The sequence below is a fragment of the Bubalus kerabau genome, chromosome 11 (genome assembly GCF_029407905.1).
Source record: "Bubalus kerabau isolate K-KA32 ecotype Philippines breed swamp buffalo chromosome 11, PCC_UOA_SB_1v2, whole genome shotgun sequence".
NCBI lineage: Eukaryota > Metazoa > Chordata > Mammalia > Artiodactyla > Bovidae > Bubalus > Bubalus kerabau.
In genome coordinates, this window is record NC_073634.1 from 47,815,920 (window position 1) to 47,838,247 (window position 22,328).

General features: G+C 39.8%; 1 protein-coding gene and 1 pseudogene across 1 annotated transcript; one reads left to right on the forward strand and one right to left on the reverse strand.

Annotated features, from left to right (window-relative positions):
* Positions 1-441: 441 nt before the first annotated feature.
* Positions 442-21,877, reverse strand: SLC5A7 (solute carrier family 5 member 7). The gene is made up of 8 exons (XM_055539096.1): positions 21,626-21,877; positions 17,284-17,397; positions 16,387-16,542; positions 11,208-11,356; positions 10,241-10,384; positions 7,360-7,513; positions 5,278-5,495; positions 442-2,482 (listed from the first exon to the last, which is right to left on the reverse strand). Exons 1-8 carry the CDS (start codon positions 21,801-21,803, stop codon positions 1,853-1,855), a joined length of 1,743 nt encoding a protein of 580 aa, XP_055395071.1. The 5' UTR covers positions 21,804-21,877; the 3' UTR covers positions 442-1,852.
* Positions 3,187-4,195, forward strand: LOC129622680 (60S ribosomal protein L39-like; annotated as a pseudogene).
* Positions 21,878-22,328: the final 451 nt, after the last annotated feature.

Sequence of the window (22,328 nt, forward strand, 5' to 3'; positions counted from 1 at the left end):
CAATTCTTTGTGACCCTATGGACTGGAAATATGGGAATGACAATTAAAATATGGGAATGACAAGTAAAATTACTTATTTTCATATTTAAGAATTACCCTGTAAATTAAATTCATGTTTAATAACATGGAGAAGAAAACAGCAACCCGTTCCAGTGTTCTTGCTTGGGAAATCCCATGGAGAGAGGAGCCTGGTGGGCTATAGTTCATGGGGTCACAGAGTTGGACGTGACTGAACGACTTTCACTTCACTTAATAACAAAGGAAATTATTATTTGTTGCCTTTGGACAATTACAATAAACAAGGAATTCTAGCTTCCTAAACACAACTTTTGGACTTAAAGTTGACACTGAATTCACTTCACTTTGTCTATGAATTGCCAAAAAAAGAATTTTTTTTTTGTTTGAATAATTGTGTTAGTTTGAATGACTCAGACTGTTTTCCTTTATTGGATCAAATGTTCAGATAACTTTTCATCTGATTAGTTTATTCTGCTTTTGTAGAAGTAGCTCCAGTTATTTCTATTGTGTGACTGGTGGAAAAACATTTAAAATTCTAAAATGGATACAAACCATAATGTATAAATATACACATTTTTTTTTTAACTCCAGAAAAGAAGTAAAACAATATTCAATGACCAACCTCATGAAAGGTATGTAGATACCAAATGTTAAAATTGATGGCTTCTTTCCGTTAGAATGTATTTTTACTTTCTCCTTTCTTCTGCATTTTAAAATTCACTGTATACCACTTGTAGTAGTGATTTGTCTAGTACCTAAGACTGGCTTCTGCAAAAATGTGCTGCAGAGTAGCTCTCCTGACACTCATTAACAAACCATCTTCATTAACAAACACTCAAAATTGAGTAGTTTTACTTTTCTAGTTTTACTGCTTTCAGTAGTGTGGTTTGTCTCTCACTTTGATAGGCCCTGTAGCTATCTCACCTTATAAGTGGCTCAATTTCACTTCTAATACAAATAGACGGTCAAGAGATGACATTTTTGTCATGAAGCAAAATGTTCCAAACCTCAAATGAAGGTAAAATTCACTGCTGTTCCTGGCACTTTCTACTTAATGGCCTTCTTGATTTATCACTGTCAGATTGCCTAATGATCACGCCTTTCTCACTGTACGTACTTTCCCCAATGCATATGGTAGTCTTATGGTAGTTTTAGATACATCCAAAGGAGCCAGGAATACTCTACCAAGATGCACTCTACCTTACTATTACCTTGCATGTCAAGATATGCTGCTACACAATATTTTTTTGTTTGCTTTGCCTGTGCTCAGGATAACACACATCACCAGTAAAAGAGAAACAAACTGCATATTCAGCAAATGTTATAGTTAACAGGAAAGAAGAAATTACTCATCACACCAGAGAAATCAGCTGACAAATTCATTGTACCATCCAGTGGAGTGACAGGAATTATCCTTATAACTTCAGTGTGATAGTTAAATCAGACTCTCGGGGCATTCTCCAACAAGGTCAGGATCAAGGCTACTTAAACTCCTTGGCTTTCTCGTATCTAAACTTCCTTTTTCCATAATTAAGGTGAATACTCTATTTGGCTTTCTGTTTTTTGAGTGGGATTTTAGTCATGTTCAGATACTTAACAAAACTTCCAGGAGTCAAAATTAAATGAAGATGAGACGTGTCCATGAAGGAGACAGAGGTGCTGCTTCAAGGGTGCTTCCTCCTGACTTGTCTTGGATCTGTGCAAGTTCACTTGGATTTCTGTCCTGCTCATTGTTATTTTTTTTTTAATATACTGTATATGCTGCAAACCACACTTCCAGGACTAGTCTGCTCTAGTGCCTCATCTGAGAAAGCAGAGTTTTATGCAGATGTGGTTACTGTAAATTATCCTCAGTCCCAGAGCCCTCTGGACTTGAATCCATTTCCAGGAGGGCCTCCTGATGGGTGAAGGTCGAGCTGAGAGTTATGCTCTGCCGTGGCTTCACAGGTGCAAGTTCATCTAGTTTAATGTTTTCATTTCTAACCAGAATCGTCTTGTCCATGTTTTCTTCACTGTGCCTTGCGACAACAGCATCGAATACATCCAATTTTGGTGGTAAGGTTCCACTTTCAAACAGGTATTTGGCTAGATAGGAGATGCAAATGTTGGATAAAAATGAGGTCGCCATGGCGAGGGTTTTAAATGGGAATCTCTGGTTATATATGCCACCTTTATCAATGTAATAGCCAGGGTAAAAGATCAAAGGCTGCAGGTTCAGGTAGGGCTCCCCGCCAGTGACTCGCAGGAAAAGGCCTGAGATGTAACCTGCCGCGGCCCCATACGTGTTGGTACCCTTAATGAAGAGCACGCAGAGCAACTGCGGGAAGATGATAATGTAGACCAGGTCAGAGCTGAGGTACCAGAGCCCATACACTGTCTTCGTTAGTAAGGCCATGGTCATCGCAGAAGCTCCAAACACAAATACCGTGATGCGCATGACCCAGACGATCTCCTTGTCGGAAGCCTGTAAGAAATCGCAATGAAGTCAGTTTTTCTCAAAAAGTGCGGGCTTCTCCCGGAGGAGAATGAGATGCCTTCCTGTGCTTTAAGGCTGCCCTAAAGAACAACTCTGGCCTTCCCTGGTGGCTCAGACGGTAAAACGTCTGCCTACAATGCGGGAGACCCGAGTTCGATCCCTGGGTTGGGAAGATCCCCTGGAGAAGGAAATGGCAACCCACTCCAGTATTCTTTCCTGGAAAATGCCATGGACGAAGGAGATTGGTTGGCTACTGTCCATGGGGCCGCAAAGAATCGGACACGACTGAGCGACTTCACTATCACTAAAGAACAACTCTGGTTCAAATGGCACTGCTGCTGCTGCTGCTGCTGCTAAGTCGCTTCAGTCGTGTCCGACTCTGTGCGACCCCATACACGGCAGCCCACTAGGCTCCCCCGTCCCTGGGATTCTCCAGGCAAGAACACTGGAGTGGGTTGCTATTTCCTTCTCCAATGCATGAAAGTGAAAAGTGAAAGTGAAGTCGCTCAGTCGTGTCTGACTCCTAGCGACCCCATGGACTGCAGCCCACCAGGATCCTCCGTCCATGGGATTTTCCAGGCAAGAGTACTGGAGTGGGGTGCCATTCAGCCTACAGGTAAAACCAGCAGCAAGGAACAGAGCAATCTAGGTGGCCTCCATGGTGGACCTGGGGAGGAGTTTAAGTGGCCTGTATGGAGGAACCAGAGCGCACCTTTGCACTGCTCGCTGAATGTCAGAAAGAGACGCAAGATGCTGCAATGCGGCAGTGAGGGGGCGTGGCCTATATGGCTTCCTCTAATAGACCACTTAGATGCTATGTGGCAATACTTGTAAAACATTGTATAAATATTGTTTTCAAAGAATAGTTTATAAGCTTTTAAAAAATCATGAAACTAAAAAAGTATTATGGGCTTCCCTGATAGCTCAGTTGGCAAAGAATGTGCCTGCAATGCAGGAGACACGGGTTCCATTCCTGGGTCGGAAAGATCCGCTGGAGAAGGGATAGGCTACCCACTCCAGTATTCCAGGGTTTCCCTTGTGGCTCAGCTGGTAAAGAATCTGTCTGCAATGCGGGAGACCTGGGTTCCATCCCTGGGTTGGGAAAATCTCCTGGAGAAGGGAAAGGCTACCCACTCCAGTATTCTGGTCTGGAGAATTTAATGGACTGGATAGTCCATGGGGTCACAAAGAGTCGGACATGACTGAGGACTTTCAGTTTCACTTTCACACAAGTATTATACATTGTGTATTTAAGTGAAGACTGAGAAAGGAAATTTGAAAATTGAAAAATTAGGAATTGAATGCAGATTAGAATCTAAAGCAAAGCATTGCTCTTTTCTCTTCTCTGCCATCCTACGTGCGGTTGAGTTCTCTCCTCACCCTGTCTTCTCACAAGACTTTCAGGATCAAGCAATTCCTGGCCAAGAAATAAAAGCAGAATCGTCCCGTTCCTCAATGGATTCGAATGAAAACTGGCAATAAAATCAGGTACAACTCAAAGAGAAGACATTGGAGAAGAACCAAGCTGGGTCTATAAGAAGCAAGCTGGGTCTATAACATGTGTGGCACACATGTTAAGACCACTTTTTTAAGCAGCCAAACCACAGTGAGAACATCACTACTGTAATGCTTGGCTCCTGATGTTATTTCCTCACTATCAGTCTGAGACTCAGTAATAAATATGAAACGTTGGAACTGTTAAAAAAATAAATAAATAAAGCAAAGCATTGCTAATAGCAACACAAAGGGGTACTCTGGAGGATTAATTCCTTATGTATCTCATTTCACTGTTAAGCACAACCTTATTCATCTGCAATTAAAAAATCATACATAATCAATAAATTATTGTTTGTGTATTTTGTAAAATTTTTCTTGCCTTCAATTTAGAAAGATTATTGTGTTATTAATAACAAAGATTTTCACACACAAAACAAGAAGTGAGACCATTGTGTTAACTATGACCTAGAAAACTTACAGAAAGCCAAGCCTGAGTGAGGGAAGAAGGTGTAGAGGGCTACAGGCCCCTTGGTGACCATGAGTGTGCTGCTCTATGCCCTCAGATTCAACGAGGAAAATCAAATTGAAAAGCTATTTCCTGACAAAGGAGGACTTGGGGTTCAAGTGAAGAGCAAAACAAGCATGACACCGGTATCTATGAAATAATGACTCACTATGTTCTGTCTACACCAGGGTTTCCTGAGTTTCTTACTATATTTAAACTGGAAGTTTTTCTAAGATATTTTAGGTTTTGTTACTCCTTCATTAGAAAGAGAAGACATTTAAATTATTGCAATATGACTGCACCTCTTGGGAAATAGTTATACTGATGCATGTCCTTCAGTATTAGAGTGAATAATAGCATGCATTAAAAACCTTCATGTATGTATTAGTCACTCAGTTATGTTCGACTCTTTGCCACCCTATGGACTATAGTCACCAGGCTCCTTTGTCCATGGACTTGTCCAGGCAAGAATGCTGAAGTGGGTGGCCATTTCCTTCTCCAGAGGATCTGCTCGACCCAGGGATAGAGTCCGGTCTTCTGCGTTGCAGGCAGATTCTTTACTGTCTGAGCCACCAGGGAAGCCTTCATATACAACATATATGAAGGACCTTCACATACAACGTAAATAAAATGCATCATCATTTAACCTTGTGTGCTGAATCAAAGTAGGGTCAGATTTTCACAAAGACTATTAATAATATAGAATAATACCTACACAGTAAGTGCAAGGATGAGAACAATAACAACAATGTAATGTTAAAGAAAATATAACTATTCTTACATTTTGTCTGAATGAAAGCTGGTAGATGTTGCGAGCAAACATCGAACTTGCTGACAAGATGGAAGAATCTGCTGAGGACATGACAGCAGCAGAAACGGCTCCAAGACCAAAGTAAGAAATGTACACGGGGCAGAGATACTTGAGGACAATCGGCAAGATCATGTCTGCCTCCTGTTTCTCCCTGGGAGCAAGAGGCCCATATGCAGTCTGGTTCCAGGCTGTTGACAGAAACAACAAACACAGCCAAAGAGCCATCTATCCATCCATCTGGAGTCCTTCTATTTACTAGGTAGCTTTTGAAATAAATTCAGAACATGTGACCTAGTCTAATCGGTGGGAAATCTAATTAGTCCAGTGGGGTATGTTAGTTTAATTAGGTGGCAAGTCCATGTATTGGTCCAGTGACATTGTCTCCCATATTCTGGTGTCTAATGGGTTTTGGTTACACTTAGTCTTATCCACAGGACCTGCACAGGATATGGTGGTGTGAATTTTTTAATACAAATTTCTCTTCTGCAGTGTTACAATGGTGTTATCTGGTGCAGACTCATTGAAATTAAGTGTTCTTAAACTGAAGCCTAGAGGGTTCCCCCAACCACATGGAGATGTGAGAGAACACTTAGTGTTTCATTGCTCAGTTATACACATAAGTGGATAAAGGCAACAGTGGGCCTCTTCTCACCCACTCTCTTCTTGGATAAAGCCTTGTGGTAGGAGCTTCCTTGGCATTATTTTTCTCTCAAGTAAATTCCTTCTTGCACTGAATTTCACTTATTAGAAATAAACATGAATGGATCAAAGACAGTCCCTTTTTATTGAATAAAAAGTGCAAGTACGGGGTTGAAATTTTCAGGCAGTTTTTGGACTCTGTGGTAGAAGGGCTTGAAATATAAGCTTATCTTTGGATATAAATCTTTACTGTTCAGTTATACTAGTATGTAAGAATATAGCAGAAGCTGTAACAGTTGTTTAGTATAGCTCCTTTTATATTTGTTGAATGTTAATGTCATGATTATAGGACCATATAGGGGTGGTTTTCCTTGGATCCTACCATTTTTCCTTCCCTCATTTTCTATTACAATTGTTCAAAGCCATGCTTTTACGTGGCCAGTTTTATAGCATTAACTGGAATATTATGGGACTAGAAATAATACCCAAGGGTCAGGAGTAATTAGTAAGTGCAATTAAATTAAGGACTAAACTTAAAAAATGTTCAGGATAGAGGCTAAATGGGAGGTAAGCAAGTCATAAAACTCTTTTTACCAATTTTGAGTAAGATATTCTCTTAGTGTTTTAGTTCATCTTTACTTACAAACTTATTGCTTGATTTCTCCAAGAAAGGAAACCTTTAATTAACAAACTATTGAAACTGTAAACTGAAGCCTCAAGTTCAAAGTGATCTTTGGGTGGTTATGGTGACGGCAGGTCAACTTCTACTTTTTTTTCCCATTAAAAAAATTGGAGTATAATTGCTTGACAATGTTGTGTTAGTTTATGCTGCACAACAGCATGAATCAACCCTACGTATATATATATCCCCACCCTCTCTTGAGACTCCCTCTCAAACTACATCCCCTCGCCCCTGCATCCCACTCTTCTAGGTAATCACAGAGCACAGAGCTGAGCTCCTTGTGCTACATAGAAGCTTCCCACTAACTGACTGGTTCTCAGCTTTGACTTACCAAGGGAACTTTTAAAAACACCCATCTCTGACTCTGTCTTAGGGCACTAAAAGAAAATTCCTGTGGAGTAGGATAGAAACGAGTATTTTTTGAGTCCCTCCACCTCCCTGGATGATGACAGTGTGCATGTTGGTTGAGAACCATGGCTGACAAGATCACAGATACACAGTTGATAAATATCCCAACAGTGGGGCTGGGGGCTGCTCGCAAATGTCTTATTGGTGAGGTGAGCAGTCACACAATGTCTGAACTATAAGACGATCTGTTGACGTCTTATATAACAAAGGCAGATACACAATGGGGGTAATGGGGAAAGTGGGGGAGATAGGGCAGCTGGGTGCTCACTGGTAACTTGGGTGAAGCCTGAGTGAGTCAATCAGTGAAGCTGCCAGAGGTTTACCTGTCGATGCGCCAATGGCTCCAATGAGCACGGCTGGCAGAGCCATTACCAGGCACCCGAAAGCTGCCAGGAAAGACAGCACCTGAGCGTAGGTGGCGGAGGATGAAGACAGGACCCTCTGGAAGTAGGCTTGCCACGGGATTCCACCCAGCATCTGCATGGGAGCCATGGGGACCCAGGATGAATGGAGGCAAATAGCATCTATTAGTTGTTTTTATTTTTTTTTAATTTCCTGTTTTATTTTTATTTATTAAAATTTTTTTAAATTGGGGGATAATTGCTTTTCCATGTTAGGTTGGTTTCTGCTCTACAAAAACATGAATTAGCTATATGCATACATATATCCCCTCCCTCCTAAGCCTTCCTCTCCTTGACATCCCACCCCTCTAGGTCATCACAGAGCGCAAGGCTGGACTCCCTGTGCTGTATAGCAGCTCCCCACTAGCTGTCTATTTTACACATGGGAGTGTATATATGTTTACTGGGTATTTTTAAAATGAGATTTTTTTTAAAATAATCACATTCAGAATAGTGACAAGCAAGACTCTGAAGTATAGAAATGGTTCTACATGCCACTCGTCTTCACTGCTGTCATTGTCAGTTTCAACTGTGCAGATTTCTTCAAGTTCTTTTCTTTCATAATCATATAGCACAAGATTTTCTTTTCCTTAACTTACCCACTTTAAGCTGTGTTAAAACTATCCAGAAACCTTCAATTTGTTCTCATCTGGAAGTTCCAACCACCACAAAATTGTCTCAAAAACATGAATATTCTGAAACCATGAAGTGTAATTTGAGTCAAAACAACCCAATGAATATTTCTTGATCCCAGTCATGTGCCAGGCAATGGAATGGTTTTGGAGCCCAAAGATGAGTGAAAAGTGGTTTCTACTCTTGAGATCACTGTCCGCTGGGAGAACTAGAGCATTGAGGTATTTTCTAATATAGAGAAGATTCTCTTAGAAAATTCTCTTAATAGAGAATTTCTCTTTATACTCATTTCTACCTTGTACCTAACTGTGAGATTGTTGTTTTATTAAGTGATTTACACAATGTGTAGTACAGTACATATAAGCAATCTATGCCTACATTGGGGTTGTGTTTAACATTCTTATTGAGAATATATTATAAAAAAATTGGAGACATTGAACTGGAATGTAATTTGTTGATGCTCTAAAGAGGCACTATGGGAACAATAATGAACATCAAAGCACTTCCCTGGTAGCTCAGACAGTAAAGTGTCTGTCTACAATGTGAGAGATCTGGGTTCGATCCCTGGATTGGGAAGACTCCCTGGAGAAGGAAATGGCAACCTACTCCAGTACTCTTGCCTTGAAAATCCCATGGGTGAAGGAGCTCAGTGTAGGCTACTATCCATGGGGTTGCAAAGAGTCGGGCATGACTGAGCGACTTCACTTTCTTTGGACATCAAGGGGTGTCAGTGGGTGGAGATGGAAGGAGGAAAGTCCTTAGGAAATAATCCAACATGAAAAAGAAAGAAACCAAGAGGCAGCCATAAGACCACCATGTATTTGGTACAAGCAGAGGTCAGGGTGTGTGTGGGTGGCTAGAGAGGAGACTGAACAATTCTCTAACTGACATAGAGTCAGTGTTCAGTAAATATTTATCATGTGAGTGAGTGAATTGATGAGGGAACTTCCCAGATCACAATGTACTGAAGTTGCTTCTTTGACTGTCTCTCTCATTGGCTCCAAATTCTGGGATATCTGCTTGCTTATCAGTATCTCACATATTTGCTCCAGAACAATTTCCTTCTTATAAAAGCCATACAAGCTCAAAAAGTTGGCTTAAAGCTCAACATTCAGAAAACTAAGATCATGGCATCTGGTCCCATCACTTCATGGCAAATAGATGGGGAAACAGTGGAAACAGTGGCTGACTTTATTTTGGGGGGCTCCAAAATCACTGCAGATGGTCATTGCAGCCATGAAATTAAAAGACTCTTACTCTTTGGAAGGAAAGTTATGACCAACCTAGACAGCATATTAAAAAGCAGAGACATTATTTTGCCAAAAAAGGTCTGTCTAGTCAAGGCTGTGGTTTTTCTAGTACTCATGAATGGATATGAGACTTGAGCTATAAAGAAAGCTGAGCACAGAAGAATTGATGCTTTTGAAGTGTGGTGTTGGAAAAGACTCTTGAGAGTCCCTTGGACTGCAAGGAGATCTAACCAGTCCATCCTAAAGGAAACCAGTACTGGGTATTCATTGGAAGGACTGATGTTGAAGCTGAAACTCCAATATTTTGGCCATCTGATGTGAAGAGCTGACTCATTTGAAAAGACCCTGATGTTGGGAAAGATTATAGGCAGGAGGAGAAGGGGATGACAGAGGATGAGATGGTTAGATGGCATCACCAACTCAATGGACATGAGTTTGGGTAAACTCCGGGAGTTGGTGATGGATAGGGAGGCCTGGTGTGCTGCAGTTCATGGGGTCGCAAAGAGTCAGATACGACTGAACGACTGAACTGAACTGAACAAGCTCAAAAGCAAAAATAAACAAAATAAAATAAAACAAGGAGAAATTCTAAAATTCATAATCCCATGCCTCACTCTATATGCTTCCAAAACTTTTCCCTTTGTTTTGCAACCTGTAAATCAATCTATCATTAACATCTTCCATGTTGATAAATATTTTATCAATAGTTTCAATGACTGTATGAGCTGATATACATAATTTACATACCTATGTCTCTGGACACGTAGGTCATCAAGGTTTGTAAATCAGGTACAATCTGGCCTCTGCTGATGAACAGAAGCTCTGATGGGAAGGTGGAGCAAGGAGTGGGATCCCACTCACCAGGGTGTCCAGGGGTGGTGATGAGCACTGAGATGAGGATGGACATGTGTGTCACTTACCAACAACAAAAAGCTGTCAAGCCACGTGTAGATTTCAAATGGCTCGATGGTCCCCAGCCAGGGCTTCTGGTACTTGGTGTGCAGGGCAGTGAAGCCAATGTCAGAAACTGCAGAATTGGACAGCGCAAATGGCACGCTGATCCACTGCAACCAGAGTTCGTGAAAGCATTAGTGTGGCTATCTGGGACATGCAAGATTTCATGTATTAGTTTTTTTTTTTTCTTCTCATAGATGGCACAGCTTGGTCATTCCTCTTGTTCAGGGGAGGACCTGGAAGCATGTTCTCTGTGGACACCGTTGAACACTGATTTAGAAAAGTTAGAGTAACATGTTGTCAGCTTCTGAGCTAATTATGCCATATCACATTGACTGCAAAACCTTCGGGAAGAAAACACTGAATTCGAGAACTTTACATGTTTATACAAAACATGAATATATGTTAACATGCATATATATAACATGTATTTTCTTAGAATTAGAAGATATCCATTCCTTAAAGTGACTGGGAAGATTTGATTGAAAATAATTTCTATACTCTAGGAGCAGTCTCATGGCATAACCAAAACTAATGTATGGAAAGGTTAAGAGACAAACACAGATCAGGGTCAAGGTTTAAATTTTAACTCTGACAGAAGTCCTTGAAGGAAGATCACACATGTTTCCATCAAATGTAGGCGTGAAGGAAAGGAGTCCCCAGAGCTTTCTAAGAGCTAACTGAGGGCACTTTTCTGTCAAAATCTCACAATGTGATTAGAGTTTTTCATCCAAGTAATCCATACAGAAAAGCAAAATTTCCAATACTGTATGACTTAATGTGTGTTAGTCATGATGGGGAAATAGGACTTCTATTAGTTTTTGCTGAGTTAGTATGAAATACCATGTCATTTCTTACAAAAGGAGAAATGAAGGAAGGCGGGAGGGAGGGAGGATGAAAGGAAGAAGGAAGTCTGTGAATGACCCTACTCACCAGGCCCACAAAAATGCAAAAGAGCTGAACGACATCCGTGTAGGCCACAGAGTACAGCCCGCCCACCAGGGTGTACAGGGTGGCGATGAGTGCGGAGACGATGACAGACATGTGCACACTGGCCCTGATGATCACGCTGATGGTGGCTCCTGCAGAGATGGGATGGGAACAGCCCAGCTGAAGTTCCACAGTCCAGCTCTTCCTTCTCACTCCTAACCTGAGTGTGCCTGTGCACATCTGTGTTTATATACACATATACACATACAGTCTAAAATATTCTTTCTGAAATTAGTGCTTTGCTCACTTATTTATGAGGAAACCTGAAACTCACGACTTGATTACAGAATTCCATGACATAAACTGAACTGAACACTACTATAAGGTCTTGGAATCATTCCACCGACTGCCTAAAACTCTGACTTTATTGAACACATGCAGTGTATTTACTCACATCCAGGAGAAAAACAAGCCTTCATGATGAGCATAACCACCCAGCTTCTCATTTTACAATTAGCATTGATTTGCTCTTTTGCATTAACTCTGACCTCTGTCAGCTTTTATTAGATGACACATGGTCTAAGGTATCAGGGTTTGAAATAAATTCATAGGAAAAAATAATAAAATTGGTAATAAAATTGCACTTTCCAACTTTTTCAACTTTATGAAAGATTACTTTTATTTTATTTCCTTTTCCTGCAGCATTCCAATCTTGTTCCTAGGATACAAATGTACTGAAGAGTCATAGATTTAGCATCATTTTTAAGGGTTTTTATATTCCCTTAAAAATTTTTTTTATTGGAGTATAGTTGCTTTACAATGTTGTGTTAGTTTCTGCTCTGCAGCAAAGTGAATCAGCTATGTGTATACAAACATCCCCTCTTTTTGGATTTCCTTCCCATTTAGGTCTCCACAGAGCATGGAGTAGGGTTCCCTGTGCTCTGTAGTAAGTTCTTATTGGCTACCCAGGCTGGACACTATAAACTCCTAGAGGAAAATATAAGCAGAACACTCTCTGGCATAAATTGCAGCAAGATCCTTTGACTCACCTCCTAAAGTAATGAAAATAAGAACAAAAATAAATAAATGGGATCTATTGACCTTAAAAGTCTTTGCACAGCAAAGGAAACCACAAACAAGACAAGACAACCCCAGAATGGGAGAAAATATTTGAAAACAAAGCAACTGACAATGGATTAATATCCAAAATATACAAACAGCTCATGCAACTCCATATCAGCAAGCATCATGTTTTATAGTGATTTTCATCACTATAAATTCATCAAAATTGTAAAGCCACTTTAGAAGTCAGTCTATGCTTTTCTAACTTTATGATTTTGCTTATTGTGTTTGCTGATGTCTACATTTCTAATAGAATATTAATATCATGGTATGGCTAGCTGGACCACTGTGGAGTTTTGGGCTGCCAGTTCAGCATTCACTTGTTGTTCTACACACCCTTTCCTGTTATTCTCAAGAGTGGTATAGTTTATATCTTGTATTATTAAATGTAGCAATGATATTCCTCTCACACTAATGTACATGCAACACATTTGTGATTTGAGTCATTAACTGCAGTCTTACCTTCTATCCTCACTTCTCAACTGCATGCTAATAGCATATGCAGCCCATCTGAGACGAAAATCCATTAACTAAAGAGCAGTATGAGATATCTCAGATACTGTTATCTGAGATAACAATGCAAAATATTTTTCAAAAGAATTTTCTTCTTAGTGCTTTGGTTTAGTGAAAGTGTAAGTCATTCAGTCATGTCCGACTCTTTGCAACCCCATGGACTATACAGTCCATGGAATTCTCTATGCCAGAATACTGTAGTGGGTAAACTTTCCCTTCTCCATGGGATCTTCCCAACCCAGGAATCGAACTCAGGTCTCCTGCATTGCAGGCGGATTCTTTACCAGCTGAGCCACAAGGGAAGCCCATGGTTTGGTATCAAAATTAAATTACTTTCTTTAGTAAAAACCAATTGAGAAAAGGAAAATCTTAGTAAATAATTGGGAGCAGAAGACAAAGGAAAGAGGTTGGTTATTTACAAGTGACTTTGGACAACTGACTTATTGTTGTATGGATATTTAACAAGTTATTTTTTTCTCTCCTGAGACTATTCACTTCATGTCGAAACTTTAGTTGCAATTCTTTGCCATTTACTTTGGTCTTGTTCTCTACTGTAATAACAATATTTTAAAGTTACATCCCATGAATTATGAAAAGTTCAATTATTACTCTACTTCTTTTGAATACTGTTTAATTTTCCACCCTCTGGTGCAATTTCTATTAATCCTACACCTCCAAAGGTAGGGAGGCTGCATGTTACAGAAGAAAGATCACTGGATGAGGAGTCTAAAGATGTAGGATTTAGTGTGTGGTGGCTCAGACGGTAAAAGCGTCTGCCTGCAATGCAGGAGACCCAGGTTCAATCCCTGGGTTAGGAAGATCCCCTGGAGAAGGATATGGCAACCCAGTCCAGTATTCTTACCTGGAAAATTCCATGGATGGAGGAGCCTGGTGGGCTACAGTCCATGGGGTTGCAAAGAGCGACTGAGCGACTTCACTTTCAGTTTTCACTTTCAAGTCACTTCAGTCATGTCCAACTCTTTCAGACCCCATAGACTGTAGCCCGCCAGGCTCCTCTGTCCATGGGATTCTGCAGGCAAGAACACTGGAATGGGTTGCCATTCTAGTAAAAGCTGTCATTTGGCAGTAACTCAGTGGCTTTAAAGAAGCCACTGACTTTCATTTCACTATTAAGCTTGGAATGAATTTTCTTCTCTAAAATATTTTCTAAGTCATTCCATCGTTTGTAGTGAGTAAAACCAAACCTAGACTTCCAGAGCTGCTGTGAAATATTAATTTACTCATGCAGCCAGAAAAATAAATATACTGCAAATAAAGCTATAAAAATTCTCTGAATTTGATCTGTTATGTAAATACACATTTCCTTAAGCTGTAAGGATGTTTATATATATTGAGAAGACAGTTTGAGATACTCCTAAGTTTTATAGGTGAGCTATGCACATTCATAGTAAGGTGGTAAAATATCTTGTCCCGAGTTATTTTTAATAAACACTAATTTTGAAGTATATCCAACTATTATTTTTGAAGAAAACAGAGCTGTTGTTAAATTGAAATATACTTTTTTTTTTTACTACAGCATATATTTCAAGAATAGCAGTCATGTTTTCATAAATGTTCTTTGATACATGTGTATGTAAAGAGAGAGACATTAACATATTTTACATGTATGTTGACATACACACAGATGTAGACACGTAATTGCTAAAATAACTAATTGCAGCAAAGTTCAGAGTTTAGCTATTATGATTTATATTTCCAAAGTACTTTAGAAATAATAGGTTTTCATTCTATTCTCCCTTTAGGGCTCTGTTATATGAATTGATCCTTATTCAGCAAGAGTGAACATTTTGTATTCTGTTAGATATTCAGCCCACTCCTTTTTTGATATCTCAGCAGGCAGTTTGTTCTTAAAACCAAAATTTTCTGGCTTTGAAACCAATGACAAATAAACTACCAGTGCTACTGAGAGCAAGGTGGGAAGGGAGCTGTGTGTTTACGTAAAATTTCACAAGGATACGGCAGGGGTGGTTGTGGAGCATGACCACTCAGTGCCAGGAAAGTGCAATATTTTCACTGAATATTACAGTGAAAATTATTTACCTATTAAATTCACTTCTTTTCTACATTAAATCATTCCTTCATCTGACAGTTGGAGACCAACAAAATAAGATACAATTATACAGGAGTCTAGAGAGAAAGGAGCGAAGAGTGGTGTAAAGTATTATCTGATGTTACAGAGACCAAATCTGATGACAACCCTGAAAGCAGAAGAGTAGCCTGTAGTCTAATGCATAACACAGGAGATTCATGTCATCTGACTTTTCTTTGGGCAACTTAAAGCCTGACTGTAGATGTAAGCCCATTGCTTCCATTTGTAAGAGGAGATGGAGATGACAGTGTCCTGGATGTCACACAAAGACACAGCTTATAAAGGAAGGACAAGGAAGGCCCAACCCTCTGAGTCTTCAGGAAGGAACTCAACATTCAGTGGGATGGCTTAGACTTATTCTGGATGAAAAGGGAGGGTGCTGAGCCTGAAGCTCACCCACAATCCCACTGAACTCTCTCACTTCCTAGGTTTTATAAGTGGGCTGAGAACTCAAAGACAGGTTGTCCTTAGCATGGGTGGATCTTGGAAGTAAGTTAGACCCCAAAGAGCCTAAGTTTATTTTTCAAATCCCTGAATACGTCTACACTCCAACACTCTGGATGAAATGGGATTCACTGAGAAAGGAAAGACTGTTGTTTTCCTTTTCTCCTTTGAAGAAAGTGTAGCTATGGGAGATTCATTCATTCATTCATGTGTGATGGGACAATAAGTGTTAATAAGACGCAGGCCCTGCTTTCAAGAAATTCATAATTCCTTTTGTGACCATTTGGAAACTGAGAAATAGATAAATAGCCATGTAAATACAAAGTAGTAAATCCACTGAAAACAAACTTTCTGGTTCTTACAGAATCCCAGAGGAAAGGCATCTGGAAAGTTCAGGATGACTGCCTGGAGAAGGTGACATCTGTAGAAGATTTGAAGGCTCTTCCTGGCTGGTTTGAAAGGAAAGTGGGGGCTGTGCATCCTAAGGAGGGGTCACTGGGCTTGCAAAGTTCTGGAGAAAGGGAGAAGGAAGAGTCTAAAAGAAGCTTTTCCAGCCCAGTTTAAAGGTCTGGTTTTAATCAGTAAAGGGGTGTGATCAGATTCAATCTAATCTACTGTGTGAAGATCATGGGAGAAGGGTGGCCTTGTAAGCAGCAGGGTGGTGGTGGTAATCTAGGTAAGCGAGGCTGGGGCCTGTGGCTGAGATAGTAAAGCTGTGCATCTAATACTTGCTCAACCAGAGTGCGTGTGCATGCTAAGTCACTTCAATTGTGTTTAACTCTTTGCAACCCTATGGACAATAGCCCGCCAGACTCCTCTGTGCATGGGATTTTCCAGGCAAGAACACTAGAGTGGGTTGCCATTTCCTCCTCCAAGGCATCTTCCTGACCCAGGGATTGAACCCATGTCTCCTGCATTGGCAGGTCGGTTCTCTACCACTAGCACCACCTGGGAAGCTCCCTGCAGGCAGAAGGATGTTTCGTTGGTTCTCACCTAAGGCTGAGAAGATGGCTGCTGCCCAGAACATCTCTCCCATCAGTGCAGGGATGAACAGCAGCCCACCCATGCGCTTCCCATAGATCTGCTGGAAGGGGTCTAGCATGGTCACGTAGCCCTTGGAACGCATGGGTTTTGCGAAGAACAGACCACCTAAAGGAAATTCAAACAAGCGTTAAACAGAACATTGAAAATCTGCAATATAAAAGTCTTTGCTAACCTCTTACTGTGTATAATTTCTCAAGGGAAATGAATTTTTTAGAATACTTCTATGTGTTGAGGAATCAGGCTACAAAATCCTGTGAGTACAAGACCAAGAAATATTTAGCAATAAAGTGGAAATTCCTTAACACAACAACCATTGTAGGCATCCAAGGCTGTAAATAGCATGGCCAAATCATTTGGGCTGAAAAATGTGGACCAGCTCAGCACTCCCTTAAATGTCTATGCACCTGTATTATTTGATTAAGCACAAGATCCAACAAAAGTATTCTAAGAGCAAAATAAAAAAGAAAAAATAGGAACTGTGTTAAATAATATTCTTGATCTTTTATTAGTTTGATTTACAACAAGATATTCAGGTACAATTCAAATTGATTCATTTTTAATGATATGTCCACACTATTTTGGAAATAAAAAACATCATTACACTAAGAAATTCACTGTGCTGATTGCAAAACGATCAAGGGAATTTTTTTTACATATTCCATAATCAAGAGATCCAGTCAGCTACACATTCGTGTTACCACTTTCTGATAACAGTGACTTCAGTGGGATTTCCAGTGGCATTTCCCACAATAGTTACGCTGTTTGACTTATTCTTTCGGTTGCTATTTGTACTCCTAATCTTTATGCTTTACTGACTGAGTCACTCGGGTATAAAGCTTTTCTTACCTAAAATCAGACTAAGAGAATATCCAATGGGTGCTTGAGCCCACGCCAAGCCGTAATCTGGCACATACACGGCCTCCGCTGTCCCGTTGATGTAGCCTCCTCCAACCCAGGTGGCTGAAACAGGATGAGAAGCGAAGGGGAGATGTATCATGCCTGTTGTCCCTGAGACCCGCGCAGCCCCACAAGGTGCCCCTGAGCCCCGAGAGGCCTGTGGGACTGCCACCAGAGACATGGCTGGTCTGGGTGGAAGTGATCGAGGAGTGAAAACTGCACTTTGGATTTCTAAGACTCATCATGGAAAAATAAGTGTTAAGACTTCTGAATCTTTTTTGTACTGGTTACACAACAAAATTAAAACATTCTCAACATACTGAGTTAAGTAATTCTATTATTTACATTAATTCACCTATTTTTTGTGCTTTTTAAAAAGCGATATGTAGAAAATTAAAGATTACATTTGTGGCTTACATCATATTTCCACTGAACAGTGTTGCCCTGGATATTTTCTAAATCCACCGAGTCATGAACATTTTGAAATGATATTATAATATCACAAAGTCTGAGATCATATGTGATATATTTCACGTCTGCTTCCATTCTTAATAATGCTACAACTCTTCCCCTTGCTTCCATAACATGGAGTCAAGTGTCTTGATTTCAAGGGCCTTTTATTTGAATTGTATTGATCTTTCCTCATTGATCATGACTATTGTCTTCAAGGAGTGAAGTGTGTGTGTGTGTGTGTGTGCACATTTGCATGTGTGGTTGTGGGTGTGGGTGCTTTCCATTAATAGAGTCACTTCATAAACATGCTGGGTGCATAAGGTTTTGGCAAATCTATTTTAAATGATAATGTAGTTGTACTTACTACCTTACACTGTTAAGGAAGTGGAGGGAGGAGGGTGCCAGGTGATGTAATTGAGCTTAAATTGCTTTTTCCTTCTCTGTCTCTGGATAGAGACCTACACTTAGGTGTAGGTCTGACCTACACCTGACCTACACTTAGGGCTTGGGTCAGCCTTCAGGAGAATTAAAATGTTGACTGCATGCTCATTTGCAAGTCTTTGTTCTAATCTGGGTCTTTCAGGCAGACATTTGATATTTCATAAAGAATAATAAGAACTATGTCTTCTTCAGATATTATTTAATAACATTTTTGTAGCATAACAACTGAAGAAGGGAGGCCATAGAATCAAAGAAAACATGTTTTGATTAAACAACTTTGGGTCCAAAATGATCTATAAACTCTATCATTTTCTCTGAGAAGAAATGTAGTAGTTGATTTTTGCTGAAATGCTAAAGTTAATGGAACACTCTAATCTTGGCAGTTTATACCCTTTGAAGAGTTTTGTCAAACTATTTACAATAATCCCTAGGTATGATTGCTGTAAAATTATGAGGAATAGAGGCTGGCATGAAGCTTACCAAATATGAGACTGAATTCTGGGCTGCAATGGGGAATAAAATTTGACTCTGAAAAATTCTCTGAAATTTCACAGTTAGAATGTTCATAAAACAAATAATTTGTTTATGAAACTGCCAAAGACAAGTGTTTCTTGCCAAAATTTATCTGGCATTTAATCCAAACCCAAAGCAAAGGAGAGAGAGCCTTCAGTGGTTGATCCAATTTTTAAAAGGTCAACATGAAAAGACCTTCCTACAAAGGAACTTTACATACACAAATGGAGAGTTTATACACAAAATCCTCAAGTGGACAAATGATATTTAGCAGCTACCCCATCTTCACAGCAGCTTTTCCATGGTGGTGATCAATAACAAATGCTATGATGTGCTTTTCTTATCCTAAACCTGGTGAAATTTTAAAGGCTTTCCTTCCCAACCCCCCACAAATGGCAAGTAACCAGGACCTAGAGCAATGACTTCTCACAGCACAGCCCCTGAGACCTCACCTTCCTGTCAGTCATCTGCGACTCTGAACACCACACAGAAAATGTTTTGCCGTGTTAAGTAAATGCCTGTTGGTCTTATTAGTGATCTTATTGGGTCTTATTAGCACAACATTTATTAGTGATCAGTTTTCATTGTGTAGGTCTCCTCTCCATTTCCAGAAAGAAAACTGGTGCTTGAGTTAAAATATCATAATTACAAACTATTGTATTAAAATATTATAATATAGACAGGCAGACTTGGGTACTTTTTGTAATTAAAGTCCCTCTATTGTTATCAATATGGTCATTTGCATGTTCGTATATTTTCACTTCAGATTCTTGAGAACAAGGATTCTTTTAAATCATATGCATTTTTATTTTCAATTTTTATTCCTTATCAAATAACACAATCAATGAATCTGACAAGTTTAGATAATATGGTTCAGATTTTAATTGAACTATGATATTGATCAAGGCTCTGTTTGGTTCTGAGAAAAAATCTTTAAAAGCTAAGTTCGAGCAGGACACATTATAAGAAATATAATAATTCAAATTTTTTCAATATAGTTTAATAGCCTATTAGATTAAAATCACTCTAAATGATAAAAGAACAAATTCCAAGATATTATCTTTATGAACATAATTAATGTATTATTTAATTAGAGTATTAGAAAGTTATTATAATTTACAATTAATAAAATACTTTCGTATGCAACAGTTTATTTATTCTTTCCAACCATTTGAGTGAAATAAACAACTGTCATTTTATTTTGCTTTTCTTCTTATTTTCTTTGTCAAAAGAGAAATCTGAGGGTGATATAATTACAATGCTTTAATTCACTTCAGATACCAGTATCCCATGTGGGTCTTTAGAGGAAAGAAGAGATGTTTGTGCTCTAATGAAAACTGAAGATGAAGATACAAAGGTGCCTGTATTGTTCATCAACAGCTGGATAATAAGAAAAAAAAACAAGAAAATCTGCACCAACGTTTCAGTAAACATCTGCAGGTGATAGGTAAGTGGGTGATTCTTATTCTTCATGTTTTTGTATTTTTTCTGGTTTTGTTTATTATGCATCATAGAAAATATTTTGTAAAATACATTTTTTTTCTGTATGTGCGTTTATGTACAAAAAATGAGAAACAGAGGGTAAAAGAGAGCTCTTTTCACCCTGGGTACCTTTATGGAGAAGTGGGGAGAGGCTGGGTGTGGTTCACTGTGTGGCCGCCAGACCTGGCTCTGGTCCTTACTAACCACACGAGTCTGGGTCCTGACGTAGCCCAGAGCCCTTCCGAGTGCTGTCATGAAAATCGAACAAAACCATGTATCGTTGGCAAAGAGTAAAACAAACAAAATGTGACTATCTGAGAGGCAGAATCGATCATCAATAAAGTATTCTATGACACTGTAGGTTTTAAATGGCCAAACAGGGATGCAGTCTGCCCAGATTGGTTTGGAAAACTTTTTGAAATACAGGGTTAATGATTTTTAACTAGCACTTCAGGACTGAAATTTGGTTATCATTCTGATATGGTTTCCAGTGGGCTATTTCTCCACTGGGCACTCATAGTAATCCTGTTGGTATGGATTATATTGATAATATTTAAAAACCTAATATAACTCTAAAATGAAATGTGTGATGTTAGTGAATATGTATCAAGTGGTAGTATGGATATAATTTTAAATTGTTATTTTTCAGTATTATTTGAAGATATTAACAACTGAGAAGAATAGAAAAGAAAAACAAGCCACCACTTAATCAGAACCACCTTTGGGCAAAGGAGGAGAGACTCTGGGGGCTTCTGGCATGGAGGGGTTTGAATGGGTGATAGCTGCAGTTGGTGGCTGAAGGATTCTTACTAAGACACACCCTGGTGTTTCCCTTTTGTATCAGTATTCCTGAAACCTTTTCCTCAGACCCGTGGATTCATAACACGTGATCGTCTTCCTGTGAGTAAAATTACTTCACTACATGGGAGAATAAGGTTTCAAGACAGGACATCAATCAATTTGGAATTGGGCTGCCCCCAAATTGACTTATTTAGTTTTAAAACCATCACTGGTTAGTGTTCATCAACTAGTTAGCATCCATTAAGACAGCTCAGTCACAACTTGATGCCTGTAGTAAGGAGTAAAAGGAGATGCTGCCTGCATCACATCAATGAACAGAAACACAACTTGTGAGACTCAGGCACTTCTGCACATTCCCCCACCTCTTTGTTTTCACTGCTTCCACCCACCCAGCAGCCCAGAGCCCAGATTTCTCTCACTGATATTCTGTCCAGTAACTGATAATAACATCATTTGGTCCAGTGCTACTGGGTTGAAAATATTTGAAAAGTATGTAAGTAGTGAACACAGAGACTTCCTCAAGGACAAAGAATGAGGTTTGCTTTGTTCCCCTGAAGAGCTATGGCAGGGATGGAACAAAGGTGGGCGTGAGGGGACCCACCTGTCATGGTGAATCCACCCACCAGCAGCCCGATGTCGCGGCCGCCCACGATGATGGCCTCGCTACGCTCCTCCGCACTGCCACTGTTCTTGGTCCTCCAGGCGGCCCAGATGCCGACCAGCAAGATGAGAAGGTAGAACACCACGATGGCTACCAGCCCTTCCACCTGGAAATCCATTGTCACTGAGGGCTCTGGGCTCTGCCGCGGCAGCTACTTCATTAAGACTTCTGCGAAAACACAGATGCCTTACAAGCCAGCCAAGCGAATACAAGCAGCCCGGGTAGACCAGCTGGCTCCTGAGCAGTGTTCGCTTAAAGAAGAAATGCATTGAAATCCCAAGTTTACCTGTGGCTGCCAACAAGCCTCCATTCCATCACTCTCTTTCTGTTCAACAACTGAACCTTGTCTTGGGTTTGCAAGAAACAGAGAAAATGGGGGTTTTGCTGTTTAAGGAATGTGCTCATTTTGTATTAAATTCTTGCAATGTAAAATTAACCTTGTCGTGTTTTAACCCTGTAACTTGGGCAAAAAGTCACTCACAATCAGTAAGTCTGTATTTACTTTGGAATCACCTTCAGCAGTGTAGATGCATCATAAAGAATCACTCTGAGAACCCAGGCATAATCATTCATTCATTCAATCATCATCCCATCCCTCCTTTCAAATATCTTCAGGGAGTGGTTCCAAAAGTAACCTGCCATG

Bases quoted from the DNA above. Each gene is read 5' to 3' on its own strand.
- SLC5A7 (XM_055539096.1), bottom strand. From the start codon at position 21,803: ATGGATTTCCAGGTGGAAGGGCTGGTAGCCATCGTGGTGTTCTACCTT. The intron at 17,398-21,625 runs GTGGGTCCCCTC...ATCCTGTTTCAG, and splicing joins GGGTGGATTCACCATGACAG to CCACCTGGGTTGGAGGAGGC. The intron at 16,543-17,283 runs GTAAGAAAAGCT...AATTTCCTTTAG, and splicing joins TTCTCTTAGTCTGATTTTAG to GTGGTCTGTTCTTCGCAAAA.